The sequence below is a fragment of the Hydractinia symbiolongicarpus genome, chromosome 13 (genome assembly GCF_029227915.1).
Source record: "Hydractinia symbiolongicarpus strain clone_291-10 chromosome 13, HSymV2.1, whole genome shotgun sequence".
Taxonomy (NCBI): Eukaryota; Metazoa; Cnidaria; class Hydrozoa; order Anthoathecata; family Hydractiniidae; genus Hydractinia; species Hydractinia symbiolongicarpus.
This window is the reverse complement of record NC_079887.1, coordinates 7,690,495-7,704,590: the sequence shown is the minus strand read 5'-3', so window position 1 is coordinate 7,704,590 and position 14,096 is coordinate 7,690,495. Positions and strand designations below refer to the sequence as shown.

General features: G+C 32.6%; 1 protein-coding gene across 2 annotated transcripts; it reads right to left on the bottom strand.

Moving 5' to 3' along the window:
* Nucleotides 1-3,545: 3,545 nt before the first annotated feature.
* On the bottom strand, nt 3,546-11,497 carry LOC130623501 (cyclin N-terminal domain-containing protein 1-like). 2 transcript variants are annotated; one of them, XM_057438990.1, is made up of 7 exons: nt 10,951-11,497; nt 8,296-8,486; nt 8,117-8,192; nt 7,293-7,458; nt 6,357-6,519; nt 5,789-6,003; nt 3,546-4,816 (listed from the first exon to the last, which is right to left on the bottom strand). In XM_057438990.1, exons 2-7 carry the CDS (start codon nt 8,480-8,482, stop codon nt 4,721-4,723), a joined length of 903 nt encoding a protein of 300 aa, XP_057294973.1. In that variant the 5' UTR covers nt 8,483-8,486; nt 10,951-11,497; the 3' UTR covers nt 3,546-4,720. The 2 variants fall into 2 exon arrangements, with proteins under 2 accessions (XP_057294973.1, XP_057294974.1); XM_057438991.1 differs by having other exon boundaries at nt 11,343-11,491.
* Between the last annotated feature and the right edge of the window lie 2,599 nt (nt 11,498-14,096).

Below are 14,096 nucleotides of genomic sequence, written 5' to 3'. Positions count from 1 at the left end.
AGTTCTCCTTCTCCTAATTTGCTTGAAAATCTTTCTTTAACTCACCCAAAGTATCACAAAAATATTTTTCTAAGATTTCTTAGAAATGACTTGATTTTTAAAAATCTCACGAAAAGGACCCTCGATTTTTCAAAACTGCAAATTTATTGTGTGTGTACCCTTTCATGTTTCAACTTGTTGGATTCAATTTGCCAAACAAAACAATGACCAGTCAGTTTCCTCAAAATGAAAACTTGCAACTAATCCGACTCCCCGAAAGAAATTCAAATTTGAGAATTTGAATCAAAAAAGAATAATAAACAATTAGTTAAATTTAATAAATCAATTTCAACAAAATAAATCCGGTATTGTCCACAGGTTTCAAAATCATGCATCGCCTGCTTAATATGTTACTTGTTTAACAAAGATATCAAAAGCCGGCCTGATTAAATTTATATACATATTAATATATATATATATAATATACCTGTGCATCACATCGCATGGATTTGTATCTTTGTATTAAATTCCCTTTTTTAAATCAAAGAGGCAAAGAGAGGTTAAAGAGACAATAATTAAACAACCTGGTTTTAATGCAGTTTATGGTAAAATTGTATTCTTGTTTCTTATTTTAAACGTACTTTTTTTTTAGATCAGCTGTTATCAGACCATGTACCATCAGCATTTTCAACAAATTTTAACAAGAGAGTAAATTTTGAAGGCCTAAATACTGAAATATTCAAATGCTAATATGTATTTATTACTGAATTAATAAACAATGAACTACTTCATCATTCAAATTGAGCTCGTTCAGAATTTATTATATTCGAATCGTCAAGTTTCTACATAGCAAGATTTGTATTCTGGAATTTCCAGAATTTTACTGTTATTTTAGAATACTTTATATAGCTATGTAAAATTTTTATTTTTTATTTATTGAGTTGTATTTTAACATTGCAGGTTAGTTACAAAAATAGTTGAGAATTGTGACACTCGTGATTTGTTAACCCCATAATTCTCCGTTTTCAAAGTCTACTTTAAATTTCAAAGTCCTTCAGGCTAATGACGGAAATCTTAAAGCCGCAGGGCTTCTTGTTTTTTTATTATTTTCTGTCATTAACACATCTACGAATGGTGGATATAGGATGCCACTTCAATTTATCACCGTGATGCAATAAAATGCGAGCATGCAAGGCAACTACAGGCAACTGCATCAAAGCTGTTATGGGAGAGCGCAGCACAACACAGCTAGACAAATAGCTTCTGCCTTAAGGTTTCACTGGCATTTCATTTGGCTTATGTTATGTTAGGGTTTTAATCCAGAGGTACAAACAAGGAGTCTGTAGGTAGCCTTTAATTTATTGGGTGGGTATGTAGGGCCTCCTTCGTCAGCCGTTTAGGCAAGAAATGACTTGATACAAGTCATTGTAATACTGGAAACTAACTTGATGCTCATTGAGATGCGCCTAACGCTCTGGGAATCTCAATCGTAATCATCACTTAAATAGGAAACATGCGCCTGACGCTCAGGGCATGTTGATGCACCTGACGCTCAGGGCATCTTTGTTACACCTGATACCAGGGTATGAATAAAAAAAACCAGTAATTAGAAAGTGCCTGACGCCTAGGACATGTCAGCATGAAGATGCATAACGCATATCCTGACGCTCAGGATATGGATTATATATTTGTGCATGTGTCGAAGCATGAAGAACGCACCTGCATTCCTACCCATTCCCAAAAATTTTATAAATAATCCAACCCAATAGAAATACATTTTTTTATCAATTTTGTGTTATTATTTTAAAACCCAAATCAATTAATGTGCTAATTGCGTTAATATTAATTTGTTTTTTTAGTTTGTTCTTGATGAATGTTACAAGTAGCTATTGCTGTTTTAAGTTTTGTCGAAGTTACTTCTAAAGAACGCTAAACATTGATTGGACATTAAATTTAAACTCCGTCGTCATAATACGTTGTTTTATTTCTTCTTTTTTTGTGGTAAATCCTTTGTGTATATCGAGTAGAAACACTTTTTTAATTATAATATTTCATCACGCATGTTCTTGTACTTTGTCTTGGACGTACTGGTTCAAGATCATTAAGAACTGCCTTGCAATAACTGTGTTCTGGCAAATGTTATCATCTTGCCGATGCTGGTGTATCTGACGATGAACATCACGCCTTTTCTAAAGCCTTGATTGAGGAAAAGGAATTAGAGAAGTTATTGAAAGATTTATTCGACCAATTTATTGGAGTATCCAGCTCAAATGTCACGGCATATTAGTTAGAACTTATGGAAGTGTATTCCCATGCAAAGATTATTTTGTTATAGCGTGATCTAGAAAGGTGGTATCAAAGTATGAAAAAGGAAACATTTAAAATACTTGAAAATTATCAATCTTTAGCTTACTCCTTCGCCTTAATGCAGCTTCCCAAGAATTCTTCAGCTTACTATATAACATCCTGCTTTACCAAAGTTGAAACCATGTGTTGGTATTTAAAGTTTTATGAAAATATGATGAACGCACTCTGTCAGAAAGGGATTAATTATCTTAATTATGACGGAAAGGATGGATGGGAACGTCTTTGTAATTTTCTTGAAGTACCGCATCTAGTTAGTGATTTTTTTCACGACTTTAAAAGTCTTAATGGTAGAAATATAAAAGCTCACCAAAATGCGAAACTTGTTGCTCGTATAATCGCGATAATACAGATTATAGGATATCTTTTTTACTGCACGTATTTAAAGACAAAAATGCATTAAGAAAAGTTCCTGGTTGATATTGAAATAATTTAGTTAAACTACATTAAATGTCAAAAATACATTTTAAATACAAAATACATTTGAATACATACATATGAAAAGTATTGCAACCTAAAGAAAACATCTGTTGACAAGAAGGCTCAAACTATTTTGGTCTGACCGAACATACCTTCAAAGAACAGCATTAACACACCTTCAATTACTGAAATAAAGCAATCACAGAAAAGTCTTACTAAAAATCCGGAATAATATAATTTTTTTGGACTTTATAACAGTTGTTTCGAGTATTAGTGTAAACCTGATGATCGCGCTTAGCGTGAAACTTCATACTTGGGGTTCCAACTTAGATTGAGATTGCTAAGACGTATTCCCACGTTAACCTTGAGTGCCGTGTCTGACTTTTAAGCACCAGCATTTTTACTCAACCTCGATCCCAGGATCTGCTATTTCTTTTTGTATATTGGACGGCGAGCTGAGAGACAAAAAGCCTTGGGAATGAGGTTGGATTTTACCTACACAGTACTGGGATTGTGTGAACCCTACCCTGGCGATTTAAATCGCAATGGTCATTATAAACGTAGATGGTGGGCCTTTAGCAACTAGGTTACTTATAAACAAATTCAACATAATTAGATTGGCGTGTTCAAAATATTTGAAACTCTTTTACAGTTGCTAAAACTATAAGCTATGGAAAGGTTGCTAGAAACAGGTTCGACTGTATTAAAAATAAAATGTTAGAGGATAAATAAAGAAAAAAAGTTAGAGAAAAAGCTTCAGCGTTTTTTTCTTTTTGATGTATAATACAGAAGAGACATTTTTAAAATTTTATAAATAGATTTATTTATATAATACAGATCACAAATTAATAAATTAATACATAAATACATAATTAAATAAATAAGGTTTAAAAAAATAAGATTATTGTACTCGACATTAAAATTATAACTTAAAAAACGATTCATTAATACTTAAGTTTTAACAGAAAAACACGGGTAAACAACGAGGTACATGGAAATATCTCACCAATACGAAAGACAATGTGTTTAGATTGTTGAATAAAGCTTATAACGGTTACCAGGAGGAGATTACCAGGAGGAAGAAGTTTAGGATAATTTGAAATCATCCTGCGTACAGCATCATATTAAACTTAGAATAAATAGATTTACGTCGTATACAATGATAAATAATTCTGGAAATTCAGAAAATCTCCTGCATTCTCCTGCTGTAAGCGAGAAACACAATTCGCTGAAACTTTGCTTAAGTGGGACTATAACATTTCTAAATCTTGAAAAACAAAATAAAATAAACTATTCTATATAAAACAAGAAGAAGAGGAAGACATTTTTAACAAAATAACGCAACCAATTGTTAAGTGGATCCACTTAAGCAACAGTGGTCTGTTTATCCCTAAATATGGTCCCATTGTAATAAACATCTTTTACAACATGCAAAAATCGTTAAAATATTCACGTCATAAATGTACGTATATGTGTCAGGGTGTTTAGCCAATTTATTGAATATTATTTACTAGGGAATATTGTGGCTTTTTTAAGTCTCTGTTTGATTTATCAGGGGGTTAATTGAAAACTTTATAAACAATTCTAATAAAGATTTCATCATAATAAACTGGTTCACAGATGTCATCATAGTTTAGTGGTTTATCTGCGAAATATCTTAGTGAAACATGCGATGAAAAAATAGTGTTTTGTACACATGAATAATACAAATAGTCCATTCCGATAATTTTGCTGAACTGGCTATTACAAAATTTTCAGGTTAGGTTTTTTTAAAAACCTAATCACTCTCAAAAACAAACAAACAAGAAACAACACAATCAAGCGATAAAAACAAAACAAACAAATATCTTTCAAATACAAACTTCTAAAATGTTAATAAAAGTTTTTGGTGATAGGATGTTGCATGCAACATTCACAGATGCAATTTAAAAAATGAAACGACGAAATTGAAGCAAGTTTACGACACGTCTAGAGCTACTTTTACAAGTATGGTAGCAAACATGATGATGTCAGCTTCTTCAATACAAGTAATTAAAGACATTTGCTCAATTAACTAAAAAGAAAAAAAAGAAAGAAGATAATATAGACACAGAGAGAGAGAGACTATACTGAAGGAATTCTACTCAGTATGTGGACAGGTTAGAAATTTTCAGAACTGTAATTTGATTACATTATAAAAAACAAAAGCCAAACAGTGATGTATGCTTTCATGGTGTCAAATCAAGACATTCAAGATTTGTTATGAGCTAAGGTCAACATATTAGGCTAAACATGTAGGAAAATGCAATCAAACCAGTTTATGAGCATTACAACAACTCATACTTTAAATTCTGTATGTTGAGGAAGAATAATTTTTCACGCTGTTGCAACTTTTGAGTACTTTAGTTTCACCTTTTTTTCACGCAATGAATCGTTTGTAATTGATTTAAAACATCCGTTCTAATATATTACTAGCTGCGCCTTTATATAGATTCTAAATCGATAACATACGCAACAGTGACGATGAAATGCTGTCCCTATCATTAGATTCTGGAGCGACATCATAGGCAGCATTAACAATGAAATGCTGTACGTTATCATTAGATTCTAAATCGATAACATACGCAGCAGTGACGATGAAATGCTGTCCCTATCATTAGATTCTGGAACGACATCATAGGCAGCATTAACAATGAAATGCTGTACGTTATCATTAGATTCTAAATCGATAACATACGCAGCAGTGACGATGAAATGCTGTCCCTATCATTAGATTCTGGAACGACATCATAGGCAGTATTAACAATGAAATGCTGTACGATATCATTAGATTCTAAATCGATAACATACGCAGCAGTGACGATGAAATGCTGTCCCTATCATTAGATTCTGGAACGACATCATAGGCAGCATTAACAATGAAATGCTGTACGTTATCATTAGATTCTAAATCGATAACATACGCAACAGCGACGATGAAATGCTGTCCCTATCATTAGATTCTGGAACGACATCATAGGCAGCATTAACAATAAATGTACCGTACCTTATCATTAGATTCTGAGTCAATAACATACGCAGCAGTAACGATGGAACATGTTGCAAGTAGCAACATGTCAGCAGATAACTTCATATCAAATTCAACACCTGCAGACTCGCAAAGCAGTTGGTAAATATAAAAATTCTGCATATATGCTACATCCAATACTTTAACAGTAACACTGTGAACCAAGCTGGCTTCTAATCCAGGACAGTTTCTACCTATACAAAAATACTTAATTTAATTTTTTCGTCGAATATTTTGTGCAGGAAATGACTACATTGTACAATAACTTGCCATTATTCTTTTATTTATATGGCTTCGTACACATAACTGCTTCACACAAGACTAGTGCAAAAAATTTAAAGCGAAACACTATCTTTTATCTTCCGCCTAAACATTTAACATAAAGTTTGTGATATATATAAAACATACAGAATAAACAGCTTTTAATAAAACTTTTGCACAACTTCCAGTCCTCGTATAGATAACAGATAACATATTGCAAAAAATATACTTTACTAATTCATCACAATGGCTACAAAAATAATATGGTATTGGCGACTTAACTTACGTAACACTTCCAATAACATCTCCACATACGTCAATGGTGTCGTGATGCACATTCTATAGTCAATTGTTCTCAGTACTCTCATTTCCGACTTTACAACAGATGTGACGGAGTATTGAAGACCACAGGAGGAAAGAAATCGTTTCACTTTTGAAGCTGTCAGCGCCTTGTAGAAAAAAATTCATCAGTCTAAAGAAACTATGCCAAACAGTCAGGTAGACTAGTCCTATATATAAGTCCTTATTGTACAAAGATGAAACAGTGCTAAGAATTTTTGAAAAGACATTCTAATCCAGTTCGATATGTCCTCACTATAAACTATTATTCAGTGGGATTTATCGTAACTCTTCTGGGTTGGGTATGGTCAGTTCAAATTGTTGTGAAAAAGTAAATTACTCTATGTAATAAAGAACCATTTCTGAAATTTCTCTAACTTGCATAAAAAGGAATAAAAAAGGGAATTTTTCTTCCTCACGTAGATGTTTATTCCCAAAACTTCCACTATTGTAAAACTTTGTATCTATGTCATTATCTTTTCTCCTTAATTTTGGCACCATGAAATCATCCAAGGGAAACATTGTTTAGCTGGATTTCAAACTGTGTCACATGGATTGAATAGTGGTTAAAATAGTGGTGAATTAAATTTTGATTCAATTGAATTTGTAATTAAAGTGAATTAACCCTATGTTACTACATGCATCAACTTAGCTGTTTTCTAATTTTTTAACAAACAAGGGTTTACAATCTGCTGAATTCAAAAAAAAAAAAAAGCATCCAAGTAATTTTTTTTTAGTTGAGAAATTTTAGCAACAGCGAGCATCATGTGTAAAGAGTGCATTGTTTCTCAGTGTTAAATAGATTTTACAGGTTATAAAAACTCATTGTTCAATAAAATGATTTGAATAACAATTTTCAAAATCATCTATTAAGATAATTTACCTTGTAATGTGATATCAACTTGCTTGCCACTTGTATGCAACTTAAAGCTCGCAATGGAGCTTGATCTTTGATACGAGCTTCAACAGATTTCCAATCTACCTGTTTCTCTTTACTTGAAGAATTCTTCACAATTTCATACAGCTCGGTGATATGCTTTGACATAAAGCTAAAAAAAATTATACCCACCTAATCATTTCAACTTAATAACATGGGCAATCTATTTCCCAGCTTGAGTAAAATTAAAGAAAGGTAACAGAGCTCCAAGAGTTCTCTCAAATTCTCCTTTGATTACACGTTACACAAAATTTCAAGCTAAGTACTAGAGTTAACATTGTTGATTTGGTTTTTTATCATCTTAAAGCATTTATCACTTTCAGAATTCATATTAATATATATTTCTAATTTTTCTTCATTGCATACCAAGTTGAAATTAGTTCCTTCTGCGCTTGTGTGAACAGGTCATGTGCGAGCTTACTTTATTATCTGTGAATATGTACAGTCTGCATTATGTAGACTTTACATATGCATTATGTAATATTTAAAGTTTTGCCTTGTTTTGTTTTAAACAACTGCATCATAGTTTGAATGCAAAATAAATGTTTTAGAAATCCATCTTATATCCGGCTTCATTTGTGATGCATGTAAGTTACTATAATTGCACACAATTTCTTAAAGTCTGCACATAATTTAATTTAGCTTTGAACATTAAAATGTTAATGCTAAAAATAAGAGCATAGAATATAATGCACAAATATATTTGTATTGTTAATTGTTGTATGAATTTCAAACAAACACAATCAATAGTGATATATATCATTACTTACTTATCAAACAACTCTACCGCAACATATTTCACATCATCCGATAAAGAAAGTCTTTTACATACGTTGAATATCAATTCTAAATATTAAAAACAAGGCGAGATACTAATGATGTTGGTATAAATTCAAGAATTTAAGAAGGTAAAGTAAGAAGATAATTAAAAAGTAAATTGTTTACAAACCTGTCGCTTTCCCCTCTTTAAAGTACCCATCATTTTCTAAAACTTTTGATGCTTTCATTTGGTTCTCTTCTGCCAAAGTCTTTAAATTATCTTCTAGTAATTCAGGTGTGATATGTAACTCAGAAACGTCAAAATATGAGTCCAGTGGTGATGCAAATATTTTAAATGATTTATCATTTGACGTCATTGCGCTAAGGTTAAAAAATTGGAAATTTATACTGAAAGGATTGCAACTTTTTTGTGTGTACCAAAATGTAGACACTCAGTTTTGCCTTTCTTTACATTTACCATAAGTTCATTTGACAGAAAACAATCTAAAAGTGAGCTAAGATCCTCTACAGCAAATTTTAACAATTTTGAATTTTTAATAACATCGTCAACATGACTAAAAACGTTATAAAAAAATAGAGGAGCAAGAATAGATCCCTAGGGAACTCTAGATGTTATTAGGTTAGCATAGGATAAATAGTTGTGATATTAAACAACACAATGGCTATTAAATAAATAATCAGTAAACCAATAAACTTTTGTTCCAGATAATCAATATGTCAGCAGTTTAGCCCGAGGTAAGGAATGATTTATTGAATGAAAGGCTTTTCTTAGATCTATATATAAATACTGCTTATATCACATTAAGGGGACTCTAAAGGAAACAATTTTTTTTTTAGGTTTTTTGCAAAAAATTCATGACATACAGAAAAAAAAATTCTCTTTCCAATGACATATTTTTTATATTCTATGAAAATATTTGGAACATCCCTTTTTTCTGGAAAAAGCCTTTTTAGAGGTGTTATATCCTTCACACCTTTGAAAAAATATGTGCAAAATGAGTTGAGCATATTTTTTGTAAACATTATGCATAATATGGAACTCCCGTATAAAATATGCATAATAATATTTTTTAGATAGTTTACTTTCGCTATCGAATTAAAAAAAGTCTAAGTTAAGGAATATGCATATGAGCTGTCTCTTGTAAACCTGACTTCTGTCTATTAATAATTCTGAACGCATGCATGCATATTCAGCATAAAGAAAAAGTTCGCACTTCTATCATCTTTCTGCATACTCAGTTCACACTTTTTTATAACACCTACGAAAATCTTTAAAAACAAATATCTCGTTAGTAAATTTTCGCATACATGCCTTTACGTTTGTGGTCTCTTTTTCCGAAAGCTTCCTATTGGCTCATTGAAATTTTCGGTAATAAAAAGCTGAATAAATTATGCACAAAAGGTTCACAGATTTTTTTGTATAAATTATTGATTAGCGAATTATGACGACAGAAAGAAAAAAATATGCATTTTTTTGAAAGATTATACATAATTACAAATAATTTCATAACGACGTTATTAGAAAAAAAAAAAGGGAACCTTTTTGAATTTAATTTATGCTGAATATAATGGTGCGAAAACGAGAAGTCTGCGACCACGCGTTCGGAAAAAGAAGCCATTTTAAAATGTACGGTGAAAAAAAAATTGGTGTGTGTTTATTTCATTATATTTTGTTTTTGGAAAATTACCATCTCACGAAAATAACACCATCAAAAAAGTCTTTCATCAAGCACTTAGAAACAAAAAAAACAAAAAAAAATATATAAAAGTATTGATAAATTATAAGGGTTTTTCTGAGACTACTCATCAAGTGAGTTTTTTCCTTTACAGTAACTTTAACCTATGTTTCGTTGATTATTTTCAGGAAAAATAATTTTTGCCATTTCAGTGGATTTATTTTGTCCGAAGCCAAATTGACAGTTGGAAAGTAGATTATTAGATTCAAGATAATCCATGTTTTAGAAATCCATCTTATATCATTTAACTTACATTTGTGATGCATGTAAGTTACTATAATTGCTTAGTTGCTTATAAACTAATTTCTTAGCCATCTTAGATATCCATGTTGGATATGGTACTGGATTTAAACAATGGTTAAATCTTCATTTAAAACCATACCAGTGTCAAGATAGAGGTTCAGCTATAGCTAAAGCCAAGTTCTTTAAGAGATTTGCTGGTAAGTTGTCGATACTTATATATAGCTTTCTTTCTTTTCATTTCTTGTAACAATTCCTCAATGACATGTTCGAATCTGAATGAATGACATGTTCACTTCCATATTAGACTGACTAATGGCATGGCTTTACTTTTCTTTTTGATGATGATTGTAGTAAGGAATTTACAAAAATCATTTGCTATTTTTACTTGAGTTGCCCAGATAATATTCCTGCTTTCCAACATTGTATATATTATTCGAAATTTTGTAAATTGACTTTTTGTTCTTTTAAAACTTCTCTGGTTTATTTGCGTTTTCTTCTAACAAAGACAATGTTAACCATGTTGCTGGTTTTCCCCTATTTTTTTATTTAACAAATTACATCTTCTAGTGAAGACACTCTTTATTAGAATGTCATGTGGTTGATAGTTTGAAGCTTGTGAAAATGGAATGAGTGCAAAGTACATACTGAAATTGTTGGTCTATATGTACCGCTGAATGAATAAATAATTATGTATACACAAAATTCTCGCACATGACGAAAATTGATCGAAATTCTAGTATTGTTATATTCTGAGACAAAAAATTGGGATGAGATTTTTATTGGCCTTTCTACAGACTCTTCTAAGTTTGGTGGAAGGCTCCTGTCTTACGAAGCATTTTCCCTACCTGATTTTCAACTATAAACTCCTGATTCTCGTTATTTGCCCTGAATATTTGTACTAAATGTAAGCACTTTTTTGGGTATTAAAACCATACAACATGTGCAAGCACCATTTTACTTGATGTACAAACTTTATATTCCTTATCTCCACATTGCCAATGTTGGCATATATATCTGTTAGCGGCTAGCTGACATTCAGATCAGATTCGTATTATTATTTAGAGCCTGGCTATAAGGAAGCAGACTGACCCTTTTGTGGCTGACCACATAATATTTTACTTGATAAAATTTGTGGTAAAAAATTATTTCAACCGCAAACAGTATATACAGGTCTTGCGTATCCACATAGCTAAGTACCAATATGTGGCATATCCATTTATTTATACTTCTTGCACACCTCAAGTTTAGATTAACCCTGCTTTCACTTTCAATTTTTATGTTTCGCGCTCCACTTTCGCTTTCCTTTCAATTTGATGGCTTCGTGTGTTTTTCGCGCCAAAATATTCTTTTATTTATTGATCGCGTGCGCTTGCTTTCCCGTGTTGGAAAATTGAAACGGAATGGAACACAGTTACTGCGCGCTGAATTGAGTTCACTTTAAATGTCATCAACTTTTTAAATTTAGTGGGAATTTTGAAACCACTGGCTTAGAAATGGCTGGTCAGACCAAAAAGCTATCCAACTACAATCGTAAAGTGTTCCTTTTTTAAATAGAGCTTTAGTTTTTTTTACCTAGCTATCTACTGTCCCATTTTGGATACTCTGGTAGGGAGAAGATGTGCCATATCACAAATAGGGTTTATACCCTGTCTATTATATCCAGAAAGGACCATGGCTTAGATAGGAAGTTCTAGCTCTACCAGACAACTCCAATGACATACAAATGTGTGCCATCTCCCTCGTTTCCTCACATGGCTCTGGTTAACCTCGGGGGCTCAGTGGTATCACATTTAAGGATGTGAGTAATTTTTTTGCTTGCACGGGTTATAATCATTCCAAAGGAGCTAGGCTTTTTTTTGCTACTTATAGCTAGGTTAAATTATGTGACATAGATTATGTTTGTGACATTTGCCGACCAAGAGAATTTTTTCTTTACTGCTAATAGTTACCTTGACTTAATATAACATAATATTTATAAATTATATGACAAATTATGTTATTATATGACATTTGCCAGCCAATTCTCTTGGTAGGCAACTAATACCAACTATACCAACTTTTTATGCTTGACAGCAAAAGTTTGTTTTCCTGTTGCATTTTATATTTGAATGTTATAGTAGTGTCCCAGAACATAAAAATTGAAGATAAATAAGAACAAAAAAACATTGATTGCTTTGTTGAAAAAAACTTTTTCAGAATTAATTTTTCAGAAATAACAACAAAAGATATAAAAAAGAGAGAGGCTTCTTTGCATTGGCCTACTCTTTTCAGTTGTTATACAACATGTATCCGTAAGATACAGCATGCACACAGCCTTTTAAATTAGAGTTTTTTATGTCAGCAATAAAACTGCCTACGTGAATTACATCCCTTGAAATTAGAATTTTTTTACGTCAGCAATATTTTTTTGTAGTTAAATTTTTCAGCTGGCAATAACTTTTGTCATTCACCTTTTATTAGAGCTAGGCCTCTCATAAATTCAATGCATTGACATACCTTCCGGATGGTGAACTTTGTTAGGTTAATAGTTCACTGCCAACTTTTTGTTTCTGGATAAACTCATTAGGTTAGGGCATCATTTAGTTGTATATCGCAGAAGTCGCCGATGAAATGCTTTAAAAATGCTTGTCATTGGCACAGTTTAACATGAAGCAAAACTGTACAGGAGACCCAATTGTTAGAATTTTCGCAGAACATCTCTCCTTGCAAAACCGAGGGCAGAGCTGAGTTATTGCCTGCTGTGTCGTGTGGAAGAAAGAACTTCTGGACTTCTTTTTAATACGATATACAATTTTTCCTTACGAAAATACATTTAGATACGGGGCTGCTCCCATAGCCCCGTATTCAAATGTATTTTCGTAAGGTATCCCTATGATGCACGTTTGATGCTTTTCCTCCAATATCAAGCAAAATATTAAATTGGCAAATTTCTTGAAGGCGAGCAGTCTTGGTCATGAATGGCGTGCGATCGCACGCGCACGCCTCCGCACACGCCATGTGAAATTCGGGCGTGCTCTTTATCACACGCCTTGTTCTACTTCGTACACACGCCAAGCAGAACTGAGCTATTTTAGAGTAATCCCTTACCCAGACTTTAACCAATACATAATTGTTCTTCCGTGTTAAAATGTATCTCTAAAATGTATTTCTATTAAATACCCACCTCCATTAAAATTGCTGACGTGAGATACATTTCAAATGTATTGCGTCTGTATTGCGTCGACAATATTTTTTTTGTTTTTCAGCTGGCAAAAAATTTCGTCATTAACCTTGTATTGCTCTCCTTAAGACGATGACAAATGGAAATGAAGTACAAGTCCTATTGACCTACCTTTCCGATGGTGTATTTCTTAAGTTAATAGTTCTGTCCCAACTAGCTCTCTATGTTTTAAGATAAACTGATTAGGAAGTAAGTTGTACACATGTTATTAACGAACTGAAGGTCAGGGCATCATTAAGTTGAATATCGCAGAAGTAGCCGGTGACATGCTTGGAAAATGCTTGTGACAGGCACAGTTCAATGAAAAGAAAAACTGTACAGGAGACTCAATTGTTAGAGTCTTCGCAGAACATCTCTTCTCACAAAACCAAGGGCAGGGCTGACTTATTGCCTGCTGTGTCGTGTGAGAGACAGAACTTCTAGACTTCTTTTTAATACGATATACATTTTTTTCGATTATTATTACTAAACATATTTGATTTCTCTTTCCCCTTTTAAAAAGATTTTTTAAACTTTATTGAACATGTTTTTTCTTTGGTATTATTACATTACGAGAACATTCGTCCGAAAGCTGTATTAAGGTACAGGACACCTAACCTCTCCCATGTTCTGGTTATATTTAACTTGCATGGGTGCGCACTCTTCTCGCAGTATTCTCTGTGACGATGAAGGTCGGACTGACTTGTGGCATGGTTCCAAATGGTCCTCCGTCTTTCGTTCGAGTCTCAGTGTAATGCACTAGCCAAGCATAAGAGTGTCAGCATAAAGGAA

Coding starts and splice junctions, on each gene's coding strand:
- LOC130623501 (XM_057438990.1), bottom strand. CDS start 8,482: ATGACGTCAAATGATAAATCATTTAAAATATTTGCATCACCACTGGAC. Junction 6,520..7,292: donor AGTTGATATCACATTACAAG/GTAAATTATCTT, acceptor TTTTTCTACAAG/GCGCTGACAGCTTCAAAAGT. Junction 4,817..5,788: donor ACTCAGAATCTAATGATAAG/GTACGGTACATT, acceptor TTTTCTTTTTAG/TTAATTGAGCAAATGTCTTT.